The sequence below is a fragment of the Fusarium sambucinum genome, chromosome IV, assembly GCF_050947815.1.
Source record: "Fusarium sambucinum isolate potato_lamoka chromosome IV, whole genome shotgun sequence".
NCBI classification, from domain to species: Eukaryota; Fungi; Ascomycota; class Sordariomycetes; order Hypocreales; family Nectriaceae; genus Fusarium; species Fusarium sambucinum.
Genome location: NC_139291.1, coordinates 7769488 through 7786520, shown reverse-complemented (window position 1 = coordinate 7786520; position 17033 = coordinate 7769488). Strand labels below are relative to the sequence as shown.

Below are 17033 nucleotides of genomic sequence, written 5' to 3'. Positions count from 1 at the left end.
CAGGTGACTGTTGAGAGTAGGGTTGGTTAGCTGTTTACTCCCAACACACTACTCACTGGGCTGCATGTTATGTTGTAGAAAGAAATCAAGGTTGTAATGGATATGCTATGCTCCACACAATGTAAGTTTTTATGTCACCGATGAAGACTCTTAGGCGAACTTTCATGCACAGTCGGACGCTATCAATTGCCCGACTCTCAGATTTGCAGTGATGAAGGAAGGGCGGGTGATGGTAGCGCATGTACAAGGGGATCCCTTGCAAGGTATTGTCTGTCATACATGGATGTTCTGCATTTACGGAATAACATCAGCCGATTCGATCGGTGTTACGGACATATGTTGTCGTTTTCTGTGCGTCAAGTAATGGAAAAACATATCCATGGCCAAGTTAACTTATCCTAGTCGTAGTCTACCACACATGACAGGTAGCTGAAACTGTCGCGTACCAAAGAGGAAATATAAAACCACCTCGGTCAGTGGTTTGCCAAACTTGCATCTTGCATTTTGCATCACACAAGCTCATTCGGTTTGGGTATTCTTCACCGTGAAAACACCAAGACATGATTTGCAGCAGATCCTTGTTTTGGTGTGCAACAAACATCTGACATGTGCCTAAATCAATGCATGGGTATCTATATATGGGTGGCACGTTTTCAGCCCACTGTCGATCTTGAGACGAGAGTAAACGCTTGCTTATAGATCCCAGGCTATATGCACCGGATCTTTAACACTACTGCGCACACCGTTGGCATGTGCATCGGCGGTTTGGAGCCGACGAGGGAGGAGTAGTATCGTTTTCGATAGCTATCTTGGCCAAGATGCACTTTTGCTTAGCTTTGCGGGATGCCAATGGCATTTTGCAGGTTGAATACATTTGGGGTGGACGTGAATCACAAATGATCGACATGCCTTGCTCTATGGAAGCCAGTCCATTTATTAGATGACCTGAAAATAAAGTAAACGGCCACAGATGGGTGAGTGCTTGGATGGCGTCAGGGTACCAGAAAAGTTGGCCGCTGGAATCATAAGAGACGAAATTAGTAGGTCACTTTATGCTCCTTAGGCTATAGTCCTTAGACTACTTATTTTTCTACCCTAAGACTTGGGAGGCCAACTTTTCTGCTACCCACTAGGATGGTTATCAATAAGAATACGGTAGCATCTGTTGTCGGTAACCGCGGTCTTAGTGCTTCGGCCCTGGGTTCTAGAGAGGCTGCATAGCAGCTGAGCTGTTTGATTTGTATGTGCTAACGAGACCAGGCAGCACGTTTTCCTCGGTGTCACTATATGACTTGTCATTGTGTGGCTCAATATCAAGGGTTAACCTGGTCCATCACAATACTGACTCGCTAGAATCCCGCCGGTTCGTTAGTTCCTAATCCCGCGTTTCCGCGGCATCTTATTTTCATTTTATTTTCTGTGTGTAAAATTCAACTGAGATTTCACAATCACGCTGCGATTGAGTGATACGAATGAGAACAGGCGGCTTCGACAGGAATTAGATGCACGCTTATGTTGCTGACTTTGCATAGGTACCTACGAACCATGTAGGTCTTGTACTGTCGAGGTACTGCATTTAGAAGAACTTCTAGGGCATCATTTTGTTCCAGAGCATCACTTTATTTGAACGCCAAACTCTCGATCAAGTTAGCATGTCTTATGCTCAACGTCTAACGTCTTCGTCGTTTGGTAGGTACGTATCACTTGACAAATCAGCTTACCCTGCACTTTTATAGAGCACGTGATCATCTACAATGATCCCTTCAGGTCTACCAGAATAGGCAAGTCGGCACCTTTGCGGGAGATCCATAAAAACTGTCGCCAACATGTCGCATTCAATCTTACTCCTTCAGAATCGCGATCATCATCGATCTTGAAGACGGCGGAAACTCCTGTATCCGTAGCTACTGCAGAAAACAAGGTCAGGATCGAGGAGCCAAGCGTTACACATAGTCGAAAGTTGTCCACCCAACCCGATGTGCTTTACTTCTTGGCATTTGTCATAGAGAAACACCATTCTGAAGGCAGGAATAGAGATAGATCGCGTTTTTGTCTTCTCTCCCCCACGCGATGGCTGCAGAATCACCCCGATCCCAGAGTCCCGGCTCGCGCAGTAGCGGAAATGCGGCGGAAACAATGCCTTTACTTGTCGGCGGCCAACTTGCCCCTGATGCCGATACTGAAGCTTCCACTCTCATCGGCACCGCGTCGTCCGGCGCTGCTTCCGTGACTGGGGACTACGGAACCGTTGGGACCTCCGGGGATGGCGCCGCCGAAGGTGTTACGGCGCCGGCAGACACGAAGCCGTTGTCCAAGCCTTTCCCGACACTCCAGATCCTGCTGCTATGTTACGCGCGTGTGATGGAGCCTATTGCCTTTTTCTCCATCTTTCCATTTATCGCCCAGATGGTAGAGCAGAACGGCAATCTCCCCAAGAGTGATGTGGGTTTCTACAGTGGACTCATTGAGTCTCTTTTCTCAGCTACGCAGATGGTTGTCCTGATCAGCTGGAGTCGTCTTGCCGATCGGATCGGTCGGAGACCCGTTCTTCTCATCACTATGTTCGGCACCGCTGTCGGTCCTGTGTTGTTCGGTATGTCCAAGACTATCGGGCAGATGATTCTCTTTCGATGCATGGCAGGTGTGTTTTCGGGTTCAGGTCTTGTCATCAGGACCATGATCTCTGAGTTGAGCACCCCCGACACACAAGCCAAGTCATTTAGCTGGTTCGCTTTTGGAGGAAACGTGGGAATCTTTCTGGGGCCTCTTATCGGTGGTGCCCTTGCAGACCCTGCTCATCAATTCCCAAAGGTCTTTGGGGGTATCCAGTTCTTTATCGACTATCCTTACGCACTACAAGGCTTTGTTGTTGGTGCGATTAGCTCGACGGGCTGTATTTCCAGCTTTTTCCTCCTAAAAGAGACCCTCCACGAGCCCAAACATTCGCCCCATACGATAATTACCCAGCCACCGTCATCTACATGGCAGCTTATCAAGTCTCCTGCCGTGGCTATTGTCCTTTGGGTCTACGGCCACGCCATGTTCCTCGCGTTTGCGTTCACAGCCATTATCCCCGTCGTTCTCTACACCCCTATTGATCTCGGCGGCACAGGATTCGACTCGTTCCAGATCTCTATATACATGGCTGTTCAAGGCGCCAGCCAAGCGGTGTGGCTACTGGTGGCCTTCCCTATTCTTCATCGTCGTTTCGGCACGCGCGGCGTGATGAAGCTCTGCGGATACGCATACCCCGGGTTTTTCGTCGGCTTCATCATTCTCAACACACTCCTACGCGCGCATACGCATGACGCCACGGTCGCCTTCTGGATCTTGACTGCTATAGTTAGTGTCGTTGGGCCTGGTGTTTCCATGGCTTTTACAGGTGTGCAACTGGCTCTGAACGATGCAGCGCCCGATCCAAAGGTTGTGGGTACACTGAATGCTCTTGCTTTGAGTTTGGCAAGTGGTATCAGGGCTATTGTACCTGGTGTAGCGACGGCTATTTACGCTGTAGGTGTTCGCGGCCAGATTCTTGGGGGTCATCTGGCTTGGGTGGTTCTTGTACCTTTTGCCATGGCGTTTGCTGTTGCCTGCAATATGATTCCCGAGGGAAAGCGGCCGAGTCAGAGTAATGATGAAGAAAATGAAGGCTAGTGAAGGGTGTCTGTATAAATGATCAGTGGTAAAATTGCGATATCAACTTTTGTTTTCCAATTTAGTGGTCCATATAGAGTACAAAAGCGTTAGCTTGCATGTCCGGATATTAGATTTAGCAGTCATTGGAACGATTATCCTTTATTCCCTATTGTTACTTTCTTACTGAGCCAACGATTGCGTACACAACATAGCGGGTTAAGGAAAGCATCGTCTTGCAGTATCTCCGACTCTAACCAAGGATTTAATCTGGACATACTCGACGTGTAGGTTTCTGTTAACGACATGTCCTACTTTACATCGAGACCCCCCTTTCTTGTATCGTAATTTTCTCAATTGATCACAAGACTCTACATCCCGCCAGTTCCGCTTGCTTGGGCATGCTACACACCAACTGCCCAAGTCAGCCAAGACGGGCGGAGTACGATCAGGCTTCTATAAAAGAACCTATCACGACTGGATAGATACAGGCAACGGGTAAAGTTCAATCAGGCTCCTGTAATGGAAGTATCCGAGGCATAGTTGGGCGTTGATGAGTGTTGGGCTACGGGCGTGAAGGAGTAGCCTGGACACACCACGATATCTAGAACAAATGGTATGTGGGAGTAGTCCGGGAGATGAATCGCGGCGATTACGATGAAGAGTGTCGTTGTATTGCGCGTCAATGATGGTGATGTAAAATACGTGGGCGCAGTTGTGTTAGTCCGAAGGACCAACGTCCATGCCTACGTATGTCTTTCTCCCCTCACTGACGAGTTAATTTGTGTACAAGATTGTAAAGTGAAATCCTTGGTGACCCATGACTGCAATTTACAAGTCATTCTTCAGTCAAACTGACTTGAGAGAAAAGGTCAATGTTGGATTGAGATGTAAAGACGATGAGATGAGACCTGGCAGAAACCCCACCTCGTACCATAGATAAGATATCAAGAGATAAACAAATTGATAATGTCTTACAGCGTGGATTAGTAGATAATATCTGATGATGGACAAGGGTTAGGATGATAGGCAACTGAATTCTTCATGAGGGATATCACGTGATACACCTGCAGGTAATATGACAAGGGATCCCAGCCAATGAGATAGTCGTAGATCATTCAGGCAGCAGCATTCTCTTATTGTGAGACCGCGAATAGGCCGCACCTGCCAAGATCCGCTTTATAGTTAGGCAACCGAATTAATTGATTCTCTCAACAAAAAATAAGACAATCAATCCAAGTTATCAACACATTTACTTGCCTACCTTTCTGCTCCCATTCCATGTGGCTTTATTTGTCAAACTAAAGAAATATCATGGACACCAATCACTGCTGAGTCTCAACTTAGACCCAGACCAAAGTGCCCCGCATCGAGATCGCCAATTTCAACATCAAGCAAGGCATTCTTATATCATCGGCTTGGCAACAGCTGCATATATCCAAACCAATTTCCATCTCATACTTTAAAAATACTGGCAACATACAATACAGATCATCAAAATGGAGTCTTTTCTACCCTTGGGTGGCTTCCAGCTACCCTTCCAGAAACGCCTCAGCAGACTGTACAACGACACTAAAAAGTCAAGCGACTTTGTCAAAGAACCCATTCAAAATGAACAAGACCCTCAAATCAAGGCTCTACATCGAAAGCTGCGTGTCCAAAAAGATCGTCTTGTCAGTTGGGGCGTTGAGTGGTCTGACCCGAACCAGTCCGAGATTGACGAATCTCTATCCAAAGCTGGTTTGAGCGAAGTCGTCGGAAGCATCATGTCTACCATCAAAGATACCCTAGCAGAGGCGGAACCTCTTTGGTTGAGTTCGAAACGCATGATTCAAGCACCGCAAACTGGATCAAAAGACACAAAGCCGCCGCTGATACAATGGGATAAGAACCATTTCGAAGACCTGGTCAATGACTTGACTTCATCAATTGATACACTATACGATCTTTCACGCACACGAGCAGCCGGAATCCCTAGGAGATCGTCCAAAACACCCTTCAAATCCACGGCGACAGACGATTATCGACCTTTTGAATCCACCCGCATGCAAACACCCCAGCAAATTGACCCCAAGCAATTGACACATTTGCGCCACAAGCAGGGCGACGAAAGCTCCTCTCGAGAGGTTGTCTTTATGAGCAAGACTGCTTACTCTGAACTCACACATGGTACAACTCGCGAGCCATGGGCGCCTTTACTACTTGAGTATGCTACCTTTGACTCCATCTACGCTAGTACAGGTATCATGCCTCCTATGGCGCGCTTCGAGAAGCTCTCTGCCGGTCTGCAGCAAGACTCTCAAAGGTCCCCTGGCACATGGACTGGATTACCTCGACTACTCGGATATTTCGAGGACATGGAGAACTCAAGACTCGGTCTTGTTTACCGGTTTCCTCCATCATTCAACGTCGTTTCGTTCGAGGGTCTTGCAAAGAACCCCTCATATAATCTGCCTACTCTGGGAGATCTCCTCTCAACGCCGGGATCAGAGCCCAAGTTGGAAGCCAAATTCAGACTGGCTCACAATCTCATGAACACCATTTTCGATCTGCATGCTCGCGGCATTACCCACGGAAACATTGTACCAACCACTGTCTCATTCTGCGATGCAGCGACATCACAACCCGGCGCAGTCAACGGCGAGGTAGACATCCGACGTCCCTTCCTTTCGTCATTTGACCTCTTCTCCGAAGATGCCCCTTCGTCGTCACCAATTCTCTTCAAGCATCCGCTAGATCCACGCAACGCCCAATCATCCCCTCTCGCCAACAATCCCGACCAGAGGGTTCTCGACTTGTACTCTTTGGCCACGCTGCTACTTTCTGTCGGCTTGTGGAAGAAACTCGAGGATATTGTACCCGATAACTCCAGCAGCATTCCCGACTCAGCCCTAGAAGAGCTCTCAATCAGATGTGGTAGTCTATACACCAAGGCAGTTCAAGCATGTTGGACCTCAGTCGATGACGAGCTTGCGGGACGATCTTCCGGCGAGTCTTTGTTGTCTTCGGTTCAAGTCAGATGTAGTCGCTTCTTGGAAGCATGCTGTATTCTGGACGGCGTCAGTGGCTTGGAGGAGAGACTCGACAAGGAGCTTAACCCAGGCGAAGCGACTGCGTCTACCGCTGAGATCCCTCCTACGAAGATGAACAAGGATAAAAAAGACGTAAAGGACTTCAAGCCACCATTGAAAACTCCAAGCGAGAAACCAATGTCAGTTTCGGCGCCGACCTTGGGGGCAGAGAACCCTGCTTCCAAGGTTGAGAGCGCTGTTGATAACGAGGGTATGCAACAATGCTCACCATCAAATGCTTCGTGCAATGTTCTAACTATGTTATAGATGCCATGGACAAACAATCCGAGACCAAGATACGCCTTTATCCTCATGTGCCCCTTGCACCAGAGGTCGTTGATAGGTGGAACAAGATCGTCATGCCTCAGATCAACCACGCCCTCCGACACTTTTATCGCAAGCACCCAGAATCCGTCGAGATCTCCCTCGAATCGGTCGGACCGAGTCCTCAAAAGACACAGCCCACTGTCCTTGTTGTGTGTACCTCTGTTGGCAAGGTTCGCGCCATCCTGAAGAAGAGAATTGTTGATCTCTTCGAAGGGTCCACCGGCTTTGGACTTAAAGTGTGCCGAGGCCACGTCTTGAGATCTCGTCGACAAGCCAATTCTGTCCTTAGATCTATGGCTAGAAGAAGTGCCAAGGGCTTCGGCGAAGCGGATGATGTGGATGCTATAAACCCCGAATACCAGGAACGCCCAAGAAATGGAGCAAGCATCGGAGCTTGGATTGGAGATCGCCATCTACCACCTGTGAGCCTTGGAGGTCTCGTCATCGTCGATGATAAGCCCTACGGTATGACAGTCCATCACATGCTCGATGACCCAGACCGCGACTTTGGACCAAGCGACACTTTGAGATGCAGCGCTTTGCCAGATATGGACTGGTATGCGCAATCCGGCGACGACAGTACTGTCGATGATGAGTTTGGCTACGAATTATCCGACACTGAATCAGAGGCCTACTCTGATTCCGATATTACGAGCGACTACGACGATGATGAAGAGGAGGAGGAAGACGAGGACGAGGAATACAATGAGCCAGGTGACATTCCGGGCATCGAGCCTGGATGTGGTGATGGATACATCGTGACGCAACCAGCTCTGGACGATGTGGAAGAAGGCTTCTATCCTGACTCCGACACTCAAGATGAAGACCACATTGACACGTACAGTGTTGGCGAGGTATATGCCTCGAGTGGTATTCGTCGAAAGCAAGCCTCTGGTCTTGTGCACGAAGTCGACTGGGCGCTTTTTGAGTTTGCTCACGATAGACTGCCCGACGACAACACCATCCCTCGCATTGACACAAAGAATCCCACATCACTACGACCTACTGATGTAGTTCCTTTAGAGTCATTGCCGAATATGGAGGTTCAGTGCATGGCTCGCACGAGTGGCTTACAAACCGGCAAGATCCTGCCTGCATTGACCAGTGTCAAGATCTACGGTCGTGTCTCGCCTAGCCACGCCTATCAAGTCACCAGTGGAGAGGAAGCAGAGCAAGACTCCCCTCACAGGGTCCCTCTTGGTATCCCTGGTGATAGTGGAGCTTGGATCGTCAGCCGTGACGACGGACAGCTATGTGGTCACGTCCTCGCCTGGAGTCAGCGCAAGCGCGTAGCTTACATCTGCCCCATGGACATACTCCTCCAAGACATTGCAGATACACTCGAAGCTCACGAAGTCAAGCTCCCAGGAGGAAACACAATAATAACAAGCGCCATCTCCAAAAAGCATGCGGACCTTCTCGAAGATGATTTGGAAGATTTGCTGGAAGAAGAAGAACAGGATCTGCCTCCACAGCTGATGGGCTCTCCAGATCCGGTGAGGGAGACTGCCGGTAGACGAAAATCGCCACAATCGAATTATAGCTCTGGGGCGAGTGAGAGGAACTCTTCGAGTCCTATTCGACTCGATACGTCTAGTGATCTGGGAGGATTGTCAAATCGATTTGAAGAGACGTTGAGTATGAGCGGTAGTTTTGGGATAGGCGTTAGTGGGTGACAGCGACAGTAGGATTTACTTTGTTTGGTGGAATCGTCTTAAATACCCTAGTTTTATGAATAGTTTGTTGAATATGGACAAGTTTTGTTACTCTATGATATTACAATATAACAAAGACCATCGCAGTTCGATACAGCGTGGAGTGAGGTAAAGAGCTGTGCAGATGTACTTCCTCATCAAAATTTACTACACTATACCAGGCATGTCTCCATCGATGCATTCTCAAAACAAATTCCACCAAGTCTTCAGTCACAATCACAAGGAGAACGAGTTTGAAATGAATTTGAACTAGTAAATTGGATATTGAACAGATTGAAACTATTCCAGTACCATACGCCTCATACACATTCCCCTGTCTATGATCCTTCATTTCTAACCGTCTTAATGACATGACATGAACCATGAGTAACATAAATCGCCAATAAAAATAACACAGGGGATTAATCCCATTTCATAAAACTTCCTCAAATATGTTCCATCTCCTTTACTGTTGGAGGTACTTGAGAATCTGCTCCCGCTCCTCAACGGGCATGACTCTCATCACCTCACGAACACCAGTCCATCCAGCCTTGGCGTGGCCTCGGACAACGTTGGCAACCTCAGCTGCCAACACCTCAGACTTGAGTGCCTCGACCTTCTCGCTGATGGTCTTGCGCTCAGTCTCATACCACTCAGTGACCGCCTGGTCGTTCGAATCCCAATCAACAATGGCTGACCAGCTGCGGAGAAGGTGGAGGTACTTTTCGCGAGTCTCCTTGTCCTTGGCAGCAGCCTGGTGTGAAGTGCTGATGATGGTGGAAGTCATGCGGCGCAGGATGTACTCCTCGTTGAGACGGCGGCGAAGACGCCAGTAGAAGAAGCGTCGAGAGCTGCTCCACTCGAGAACATCGCGAATGGCACCCTTGGCCTTCATACGTCCAGCACGATCGTGAAGATCAGCGAACTGAATAGCGATCTGAGAGTAAACAGGCAGCAACTCCTTCTCACGGGCAGCCATCTTCTTCTTAATCTCGTCGGTCTGCTCGGTAGACAGGCTAGAGTCCTCAAGCTGCTTCTTGAGCCCAGCATAGGTAGGATCCATGCGGATGATGGTCTGGATCTGCTTCTGCTTGCGGTACTTGATACCAATCATACCCTCGGGCTCAAGGACACCACCACGGGCCTCGGTATCGGCGTACATCTCCATGGCAGTGGGGTTGATGGTAGGATCGACGACGACCCAAGATCCACCACGAAGCTCACCGAAGGGAGGGATGTAGATGAAGATGGGCTGCTCGTACTTGACGAGGGCATCGACGATGAAAGAACCGTACTTGAGGACTTCGTTGTACATGTCGCGCTGACCACCAGAGAAACCACGCCAGTTGGCAAGGATCATCAGAGGAAGCTGCTCACCATTGTTGAAATCGTTTATAGCCTGGGCAGTCTTGAAGGCTGAGTTGGGGTACCAGACACCACCGGCCTCGTTGCTGACCTGCTCGATAGAGTCGGGGTTGGCGGGGTCGGCAGGAGTGATGTTCTCGACGGATCGGACCTCGACACCGATAACACCCATAGGGATACCACCGAGACGAGCACGGCCGACAACAACAGTCTTGGCCCAACCACCAAGAGCCTCGACGAAAGAGTCCTTGTCAAAGAGACCAGACTCGAAGCCGTTCTCACCTTCACGACCACCGATCAACCATCGGACATCGTAAGGCTGCTTCTGGGGAGGGTAGTAAGTCACATCACGGTTCCAGTCGTCGACGCTGGGGCTGACAGGAACGGGGCTGTTGCGCTTCTCGGGTACAAAAGACATCCACTCGAGAATCTTGGAGACACCAGCAAAGTCATCGTTGGCAGTCATGTGAGAGACACCGTTGCGGTGCATGATCTGAGTGCCACCAAGCTGTAGGTTAGAGGTGTAAACCTCACGACCAAGCAGGTTGTTGAGGGCAGCAGCACCAGTCAGGATGATGGGCTGACCCTCAATCTGGACAGCACGCTGACCAAGACGGACAAGGTAGGCACCAATACCAACGGATCGGCAAGTTACCAGAGTGATGGTAAAGATGTCGTTGTAAGCGCGGCTAGTGGCACCAGCGATGAGACCAGAGCCACGCAGGCACTCAACACCAAGACCCTCTTCCTTACCGATGATGGTAACAATCTTGTGTCGCTTCTCGCCATCCTCAGTAACCTCCTCAGTAATGACATCCTTCTCGAAGCGAGTCTTGGCCTCGTCGTCAAGGTAGAGGTACTTGAAGCCAGCGTCCTGCTTCTCAGGGTTGTTCCAGGCAACCTTGTAGTAGCCCATGAGCTCATCGGCAAGGCCGAGGCGAGCACCAGAGTTGGCAGACAGGTAGATACGGGGGATACCAAGCTTGCGGGCAAGCTCAGTGCACTTGTGGAAGAACTCGTCTTCCTTGGGACCGAATGAACCAATCTTGTAGGTGATATCGTTGGCGATAACGATGAATCGTCGGCCGTTGGGGTACTCAGGGGTGCGAGCCCTGAAGATCCAACCAACCATACCACAAGTGTTGGTACCAGGCTCACGGTTAACCTCATCAAGGTTGTCCTTGTCGTCCAGAACAAGCTCAGTGAAGCTGACGCAATCACCGGTCTTGGGCTGCTGGGAAGCCAAGCTGGGCTGAGCCTTGACGGCCTTGGTCCAAGTGTTCTGGATGGCCTGGCGGAAAAGCTCGGGGAAATCGTAGACGTACTGAGTTCCCATACCGTGAGCGTCGTGGCGCTTGGGCTGGAGCCAGTTCTTGATGGCGTAAGGGGTAGAGACGGGCATCAAGTGCATGGGACCCTTCTCGTGAGTGCCTCCAATGCTGTGGAAGACCCACACACCCTTCTCCGACTTGCGCTCAGCGTACATGTCGACATCGACGACGTAACCAGAGGTGTTGGTGATGACAACACGGAGAGGGTAGGGCTCGCCAGTCTGAGGATCAGTGCAGATGATGCGGATCTCGACCTGAGCGATGCGGAGTCGCCAAGCACGGATACCAAATCGGTCAAGGAAGCCTTGGAGACTCTCCTCGACCTCCTTGGGCTGAAGTCCGAACACGGGAGAGAAGTTGATGAAGACGTGGTTCAGATCAGAGTTGTTGTTGCCGATAATCTCGAGAGCGTCAAAGATATCGTTGACAACACGGTCAGCCTCGGAGATGAGGTACTCAGCAGTAGGAATCTCATCTCGGAGACGGCCAGGTCGGATGACAGCACGTGTGAAGTATCGCTTGTCAGTGTCATGCTTCTTGCCAATACCCTCGTAAACGTGGATACTCTTGTTCTCAGTGAAAACAGGCTTGATGTTGAACTTGCTGAGACGAGCAAGCTCAAGCTGGAAAGCAAGGGCAGGCTCGCTGTGACGGATACTGTCGTCCTCCTTGTACTCAGGTCCACGGAAAGTGTAGTATCCGGGATAAGAGCCATCGCTGTGACCACAGATGAATGTCAGACGCCGAACACCACGGGCAAGGAGCTCATCCTTGTACTGCTCAACAATGGGGAGGATATCCTCCAGAGCCTCTCGGTCGTCGCGGCTCTCAACGTCACGAATGGCAACGTTGATAACAGCAGAGAGCTCCTCCTCGTTCTGCTTGAGAGGAGCAGGCTTGCGCTTGCCGGTGAGGTCGGGGATCAGACCAGGAGTGTTCTTCTTCTTCTGCTTCTGCTCATGAGCGAGGGCCTCGAGGGCCTTGCCAATGAGATCCTCGGCCTCATCGATGTACTTGCAAGGAACAATGACACCCTTGCGAGTAGGCTCATCCTCCCACTTGCTGTTGAGGTAGGACATGTCGCTGATGGAGTGGATTCGCTTGAAGTTGAACTCGCCTCCGCTGGGCGTAGCAGGGGTAGAAGGAGCAGCAGACTGAAGAGGAAGACCAAACTCGGATTGGCCAAGCTTTCGGAGCTGGAAGTCCCAAGAGACGAACTGGGGGTTGTCGTTCTCGTCCTGGTGGTACTCAATCTGCTTGAGGAGGTACGCACGGTAGGCTCGGCGGACATAAACCTCAAGAGAGGCCAGAGACACCCAAGGATCATCGTGAGCAAAGAACATGGTCAAGACATCAAAGACAGTGTACTTGGAGTCAACGACCTCCTTGATGATATCAAGGCTAGGCTCACGGTGGTCCCAACCAGTTTCACCATATCGAGACTCAACGACGGAAGAGCGAAGGATGTGCTCCATCTGAGAAGTTCGCTCCTCAAGAGAGGGGAGAGCACATTGGATCATGATCTCACGGGCCTTGAGGGAGACCTTGGAGGTGTGTCGGGACTGAAGCTCGGTAAGAAGACGGAGGGTCTCGCGGAGGTTCTTGGCGACGTTTCCAGCCTTGGGCTTGTTGGGTCGGTACTCCTCAAGAATAGCAAGGATGAGAGAGCTCTTGGAGCTGACGCGGCTGTGAGACAGAACAGTGTGGACAACCTTCATGATATCATCCTTGTGCTGGTCACGCAGCTTCAGGATAACGGCGTCCTCCTGAGGCTGGTTCATGAAGAGGGCCTCGACCTCGTAGTACTGCTCCAAAATGCTCTTGATGACGCTGAGCTCTCGGCTCTTCTGACCATCAATGTACATATCGATAATCTCGGTCAAGGGAGCGAGGGTAGTCTTGAGAAGGCCGGCGTCGTTGGCATCGACGTTGTCCTCGATGAACTTGTGGAAAGCCTTGCTGAGGGCCTTGGCAGGGAAGTCGGAGTTGCGAGACTTGCCGCGCTCAATGATCTGGGTGAACTGAGCATCAAGCTTCTGGGGCATACGAGAGTGGAGGGCGGAGAACTGAGCGTTCCACTCACTGTAGGGAAGCTCGGTGTCGCGGAGGACCTCAATGAGCTCCCTCAGGGTGCTGGCCATGATAACAGAGTTGTCGTAACCGAGAAGAATGTTCTGGAGGGTGTTGTAGAGGAGAGAGAAGCGCTGAGCGGGCTTGGCACCGACAACAACAGGCTCGCCGTAAGGGGGAAGCTTGTCGACGAAAGCCTGAGCCTGCTTGACGCGGCTGGGGTCATCGAGAGCGAGGATACCGAGGATATCACCAGCCTCGAGGGTAGCTCCGGGTTGCTTGATGAGCTGGACAACACCATCCTCCTGGGCAAGGAGAGGCATGTACATCTTCATGACCTCGACCTCGGCAAAGGCCTGACCGGCACGAACGTGGGAACCGTTCTCGACAGAGTACTTGACAAGCTTACCAGGGCTGGGAGATCGGAGCTGGGTAGGGTCGTTCTCCTGCTCGAGCAAGCAAGTCTTGCTGTCAACGGACAGACGGGTGGCACCAACCTCTTCCTTCCAGTAGACGCTGTGAGATCGTCCGTCGAGGAGGACAAGGATACCACCATCGCTCAGGGAACGGACACCAACATGGCACTTGGAACCGTTGATGAAAAGGTGGTAGCTGTCAACGCTGGCACGAGTGGCTGTGAACTTGTAACGGTAACCCTCGTAGATGAAGTCGATGGTGAAAACAGTCTTCAGGACGTCCTTGGAGGGCACCTGACCCTTCTCAAGGCCGGCTCGGTACTCTGTCATACAAGCCTCGCTGGCAATGTGAGCCTTGGTAACGGCACCACAGGTGACAGCAAGCATGGTCTCAGGTCGCTCAGCGGTAAGACGCTTGGAGATAAGCTCATCCAACCAACCAGTGGAGATGGTGTTGTCCTCGAAGGCCTCGGTCTCGAGAAGCTTGATGAGGTACTCAATGGTGGTTCGGAAATCACCACGAATGCTCAGCTCCTTCAGGGCCATGACCATGTGCTTCCTTGAAGCAGAACGGTTCTCACCATAGGCGAAAATGTGACCGAACTGACTGTCAGAGTAACTGTGGATACCACCCTGAGAACTGACGGAGAAGTAACCCCAGACGTTGGAGCTACTCCTGAAGTTGAGCTCGTGCATCACACCGTTGGAAGGCTTGAAGCCCTCACCAGGGTCCTCGGAGGTGATTCGGCAGGCGGTGGTGTGGCCCTTGGGCTGAGGTCGTCGCTGGCTGGAAACAGTGTCCTCGTTCTTGAACTCAAAGTCGATGTCGCTTGAGGTCTTGGGGTCGACACCGTAGAGGAGTCGAATGTCACGGATTCTGTGGAGAGGGATACCCATGGCAATCTGGAGCTGGGCAGCGGGCAGGTTGACACCACTGACCATCTCAGTAGTAGGATGCTCGACCTGAAGACGGGGGTTAAGTTCCAGGAAGTAGAACTTGTCGTCGGCGTGGGAGTAGAGGTACTCGACTGTACCGGCAGAGACGTAACCGACGAGCTTACCGAGACGGACAGCGGCATCCTCCATGGCCTTGAATGTGTCGGCCTTGGCAATGGTGACGGGAGCCTCCTCGATAATCTTCTGGTGACGTCGCTGAACGGAACAATCACGGCCGAACAGGGAGATGTTGTTTCCGTACTGATCAGCAAGAAGCTGGACCTCGAGATGGCGGGCGTTGCCGGCAAGCTTCATGATGAAGATGGGAGAGCCAGGAATCTCGCTGGCGGCGGCCTTGTAGAGAGCCTCAAAGCCCTCCTCCTCGGTAGCCTTTCGGATACCCTTACCACCACCACCCTCGGAAGCCTTGATCATGACGGGGAAGCCAATCTCCTTGGCCTTCTCGAGACCCTCCTCCCATGATGTGACGCATCCCTTGGCGTAGACATCATCGGCAACGGTAACGATACCCTTATCATCAACGGCGACCTCTTCGACGCCTGTTCCTGACCAAGGAATACAGGGCACGGCGGCGTGCTGTGCAACAATTGTGGAGGAAATCTTGTCACCCAATGATCGCATGGCAGATCCAGGGGGTCCGATAAAGACAATTTTGTTGGGGGATGCAGCCAGCGACTCTGGCAGCTTGGGGTTTTCTGAGGCGTGACCCCATCCAGCCCAGACGGCATGGACGTTCATACGCTCAGCAATGTCGACAATCAGCTCGACATTAGCATAGTTGTGGTTGTTTGTGCCGCCGGGAACCTCGACGTAGTGGTCCGCCATTCGAATGTATTCTGCGTTGGCTTGCAGATCTTCGGGGGTAGCCATCACAGTGAAGTGAATGGCTCGCTCGTCGCCAAACGTCTCGTAAGCCCATTTTCGGACTGATCGAATCTCCTTAACGGCAGCGATACCGTTGTTGGCAATGAGGACCTGTAAAAGATTGTGTTAGTTGATGTCGTCAAAAGATCAGATTGGCGGGGTTGTCGGAAATCTGTTGAATCTTGTTTCAATGGGAATTTTCTTACGTTGGTGATGACAGTGTGACCATCATTTTGGCCAACAAAGTCCTTGACCTTGCTCGGGGGAGCATTCGCCAATCGGTTGCCGCCGATGAAGTGGTCTGCGATGTTGAACTTCTCTGCATACGACTGCTTGCCATTGACGTAGGGCACCGACCGCCCATTGGCACCCTCCTGGGCACCAGCTGAGATCTCAGTCATGGCTGCTGTGTTATGTGTAAAGAGAAGAGAAAAGGAGGAGAGGAGAGATTATGGAGGAGATTCGTGGGAGAAAAAAGTCGAAAATTTGAGGAGATTGATCAAGAATCGTCTCTCTCAGATCGTCATGAGCCGGTCAAAGTAAAGTGGCGGGCGGGCGCGCAAGGGGAATCACGGGCAGGGGTAGCTCCGGCCGAAGAAAAAACCAAAGACGGGGTCTCTAGGTTTGCTGTTGGGGAGGGAAAAAGCAGGTGTCCCTTTTGAGTGGTATAGGCGCTAAAAATACAGAAGGGTAGAAGGTAAAATTAAGATAGAGGGAGAGGAAGACAGGTTCTGGCTGAGGAGGACCAAGAACTTGATTATGTGGAGAGAACAAGAGTTTAGACTTGTTCGTCTTCCTTCTGAATTGCCCGACTGTAGGTGAGGATGGAGGAGAGGTAGAAAGAGAAGAGAACTCTTGAAGTCGTAAAGTAGGTGGGAGACGTTGAACACAAGTACAAAAAGAAGCCATTGGAAGCTACTGCCACCAAGTCACTAACTCCCATCTGCACTGTACAAGGATGGAGACCAATTCAATGGATCTGCAAATACTTCCCCACTCCATTTTTCCCCTTGCGGGTTGTTGGTTTGCTGTTGTTGACTGCTGTTGGCTGCTGGCGAGCCTAGGAAGCTCCTCTCGGCACCTGGCGGGGAAGGGAAACGTGGGAAAACTAGAACTGTTGGGAGACAAGCCCGCCTGGGTATACCCCTGTCGTCCAGTGAAATGAGACCAGCAATCATTATTCCCCAATGGAAATATCTTAGTTACGCACTACATACTGTAGACTACCTAGACAGTGGAGTTGAGATCCTTTTTCTTTTGGTCGGCTTTGTAAAAACCCGAAATGTCGTGGAGGGGCAAAAACAT

At 51.0% G+C, this 17033-nt stretch overlaps 3 protein-coding genes across 3 annotated transcripts; 2 read left to right on the top strand and 1 right to left on the bottom strand.

Moving 5' to 3' along the window:
- Positions 1 to 2070: 2070 nt before the first annotated feature.
- Positions 2071 to 3654, top strand: FSST1_002514 (major facilitator superfamily domain-containing protein; the record flags this gene model as incomplete). Its single annotated transcript, XM_083228513.1, has 1 exon — positions 2071 to 3654. One exon carries the CDS (start codon positions 2071 to 2073, stop codon positions 3652 to 3654), a length of 1584 nt encoding a protein of 527 aa, XP_083092696.1.
- A 1478-nt stretch (positions 3655 to 5132) lies between these two features.
- Positions 5133 to 8707, top strand: FSST1_002513 (uncharacterized protein; the record flags this gene model as incomplete). Its single annotated transcript, XM_083228512.1, has 2 exons — positions 5133 to 6915; positions 6972 to 8707. 2 exons carry the CDS (start codon positions 5133 to 5135, stop codon positions 8705 to 8707), a joined length of 3519 nt encoding a protein of 1172 aa, XP_083092695.1.
- Positions 8708 to 9191: 484 nt separating this feature from the next.
- FSST1_002512 (acetyl-CoA carboxylase ACC1) lies at positions 9192 to 16129 on the bottom strand (the record flags this gene model as incomplete). Its single annotated transcript, XM_083228511.1, has 2 exons — positions 9192 to 15839; positions 15935 to 16129. The coding sequence occupies 2 exons, from the start codon at positions 16127 to 16129 to the stop codon at positions 9192 to 9194; spliced, it is 6843 nt and encodes a 2280-aa protein (XP_083092694.1).
- Positions 16130 to 17033: the final 904 nt, after the last annotated feature.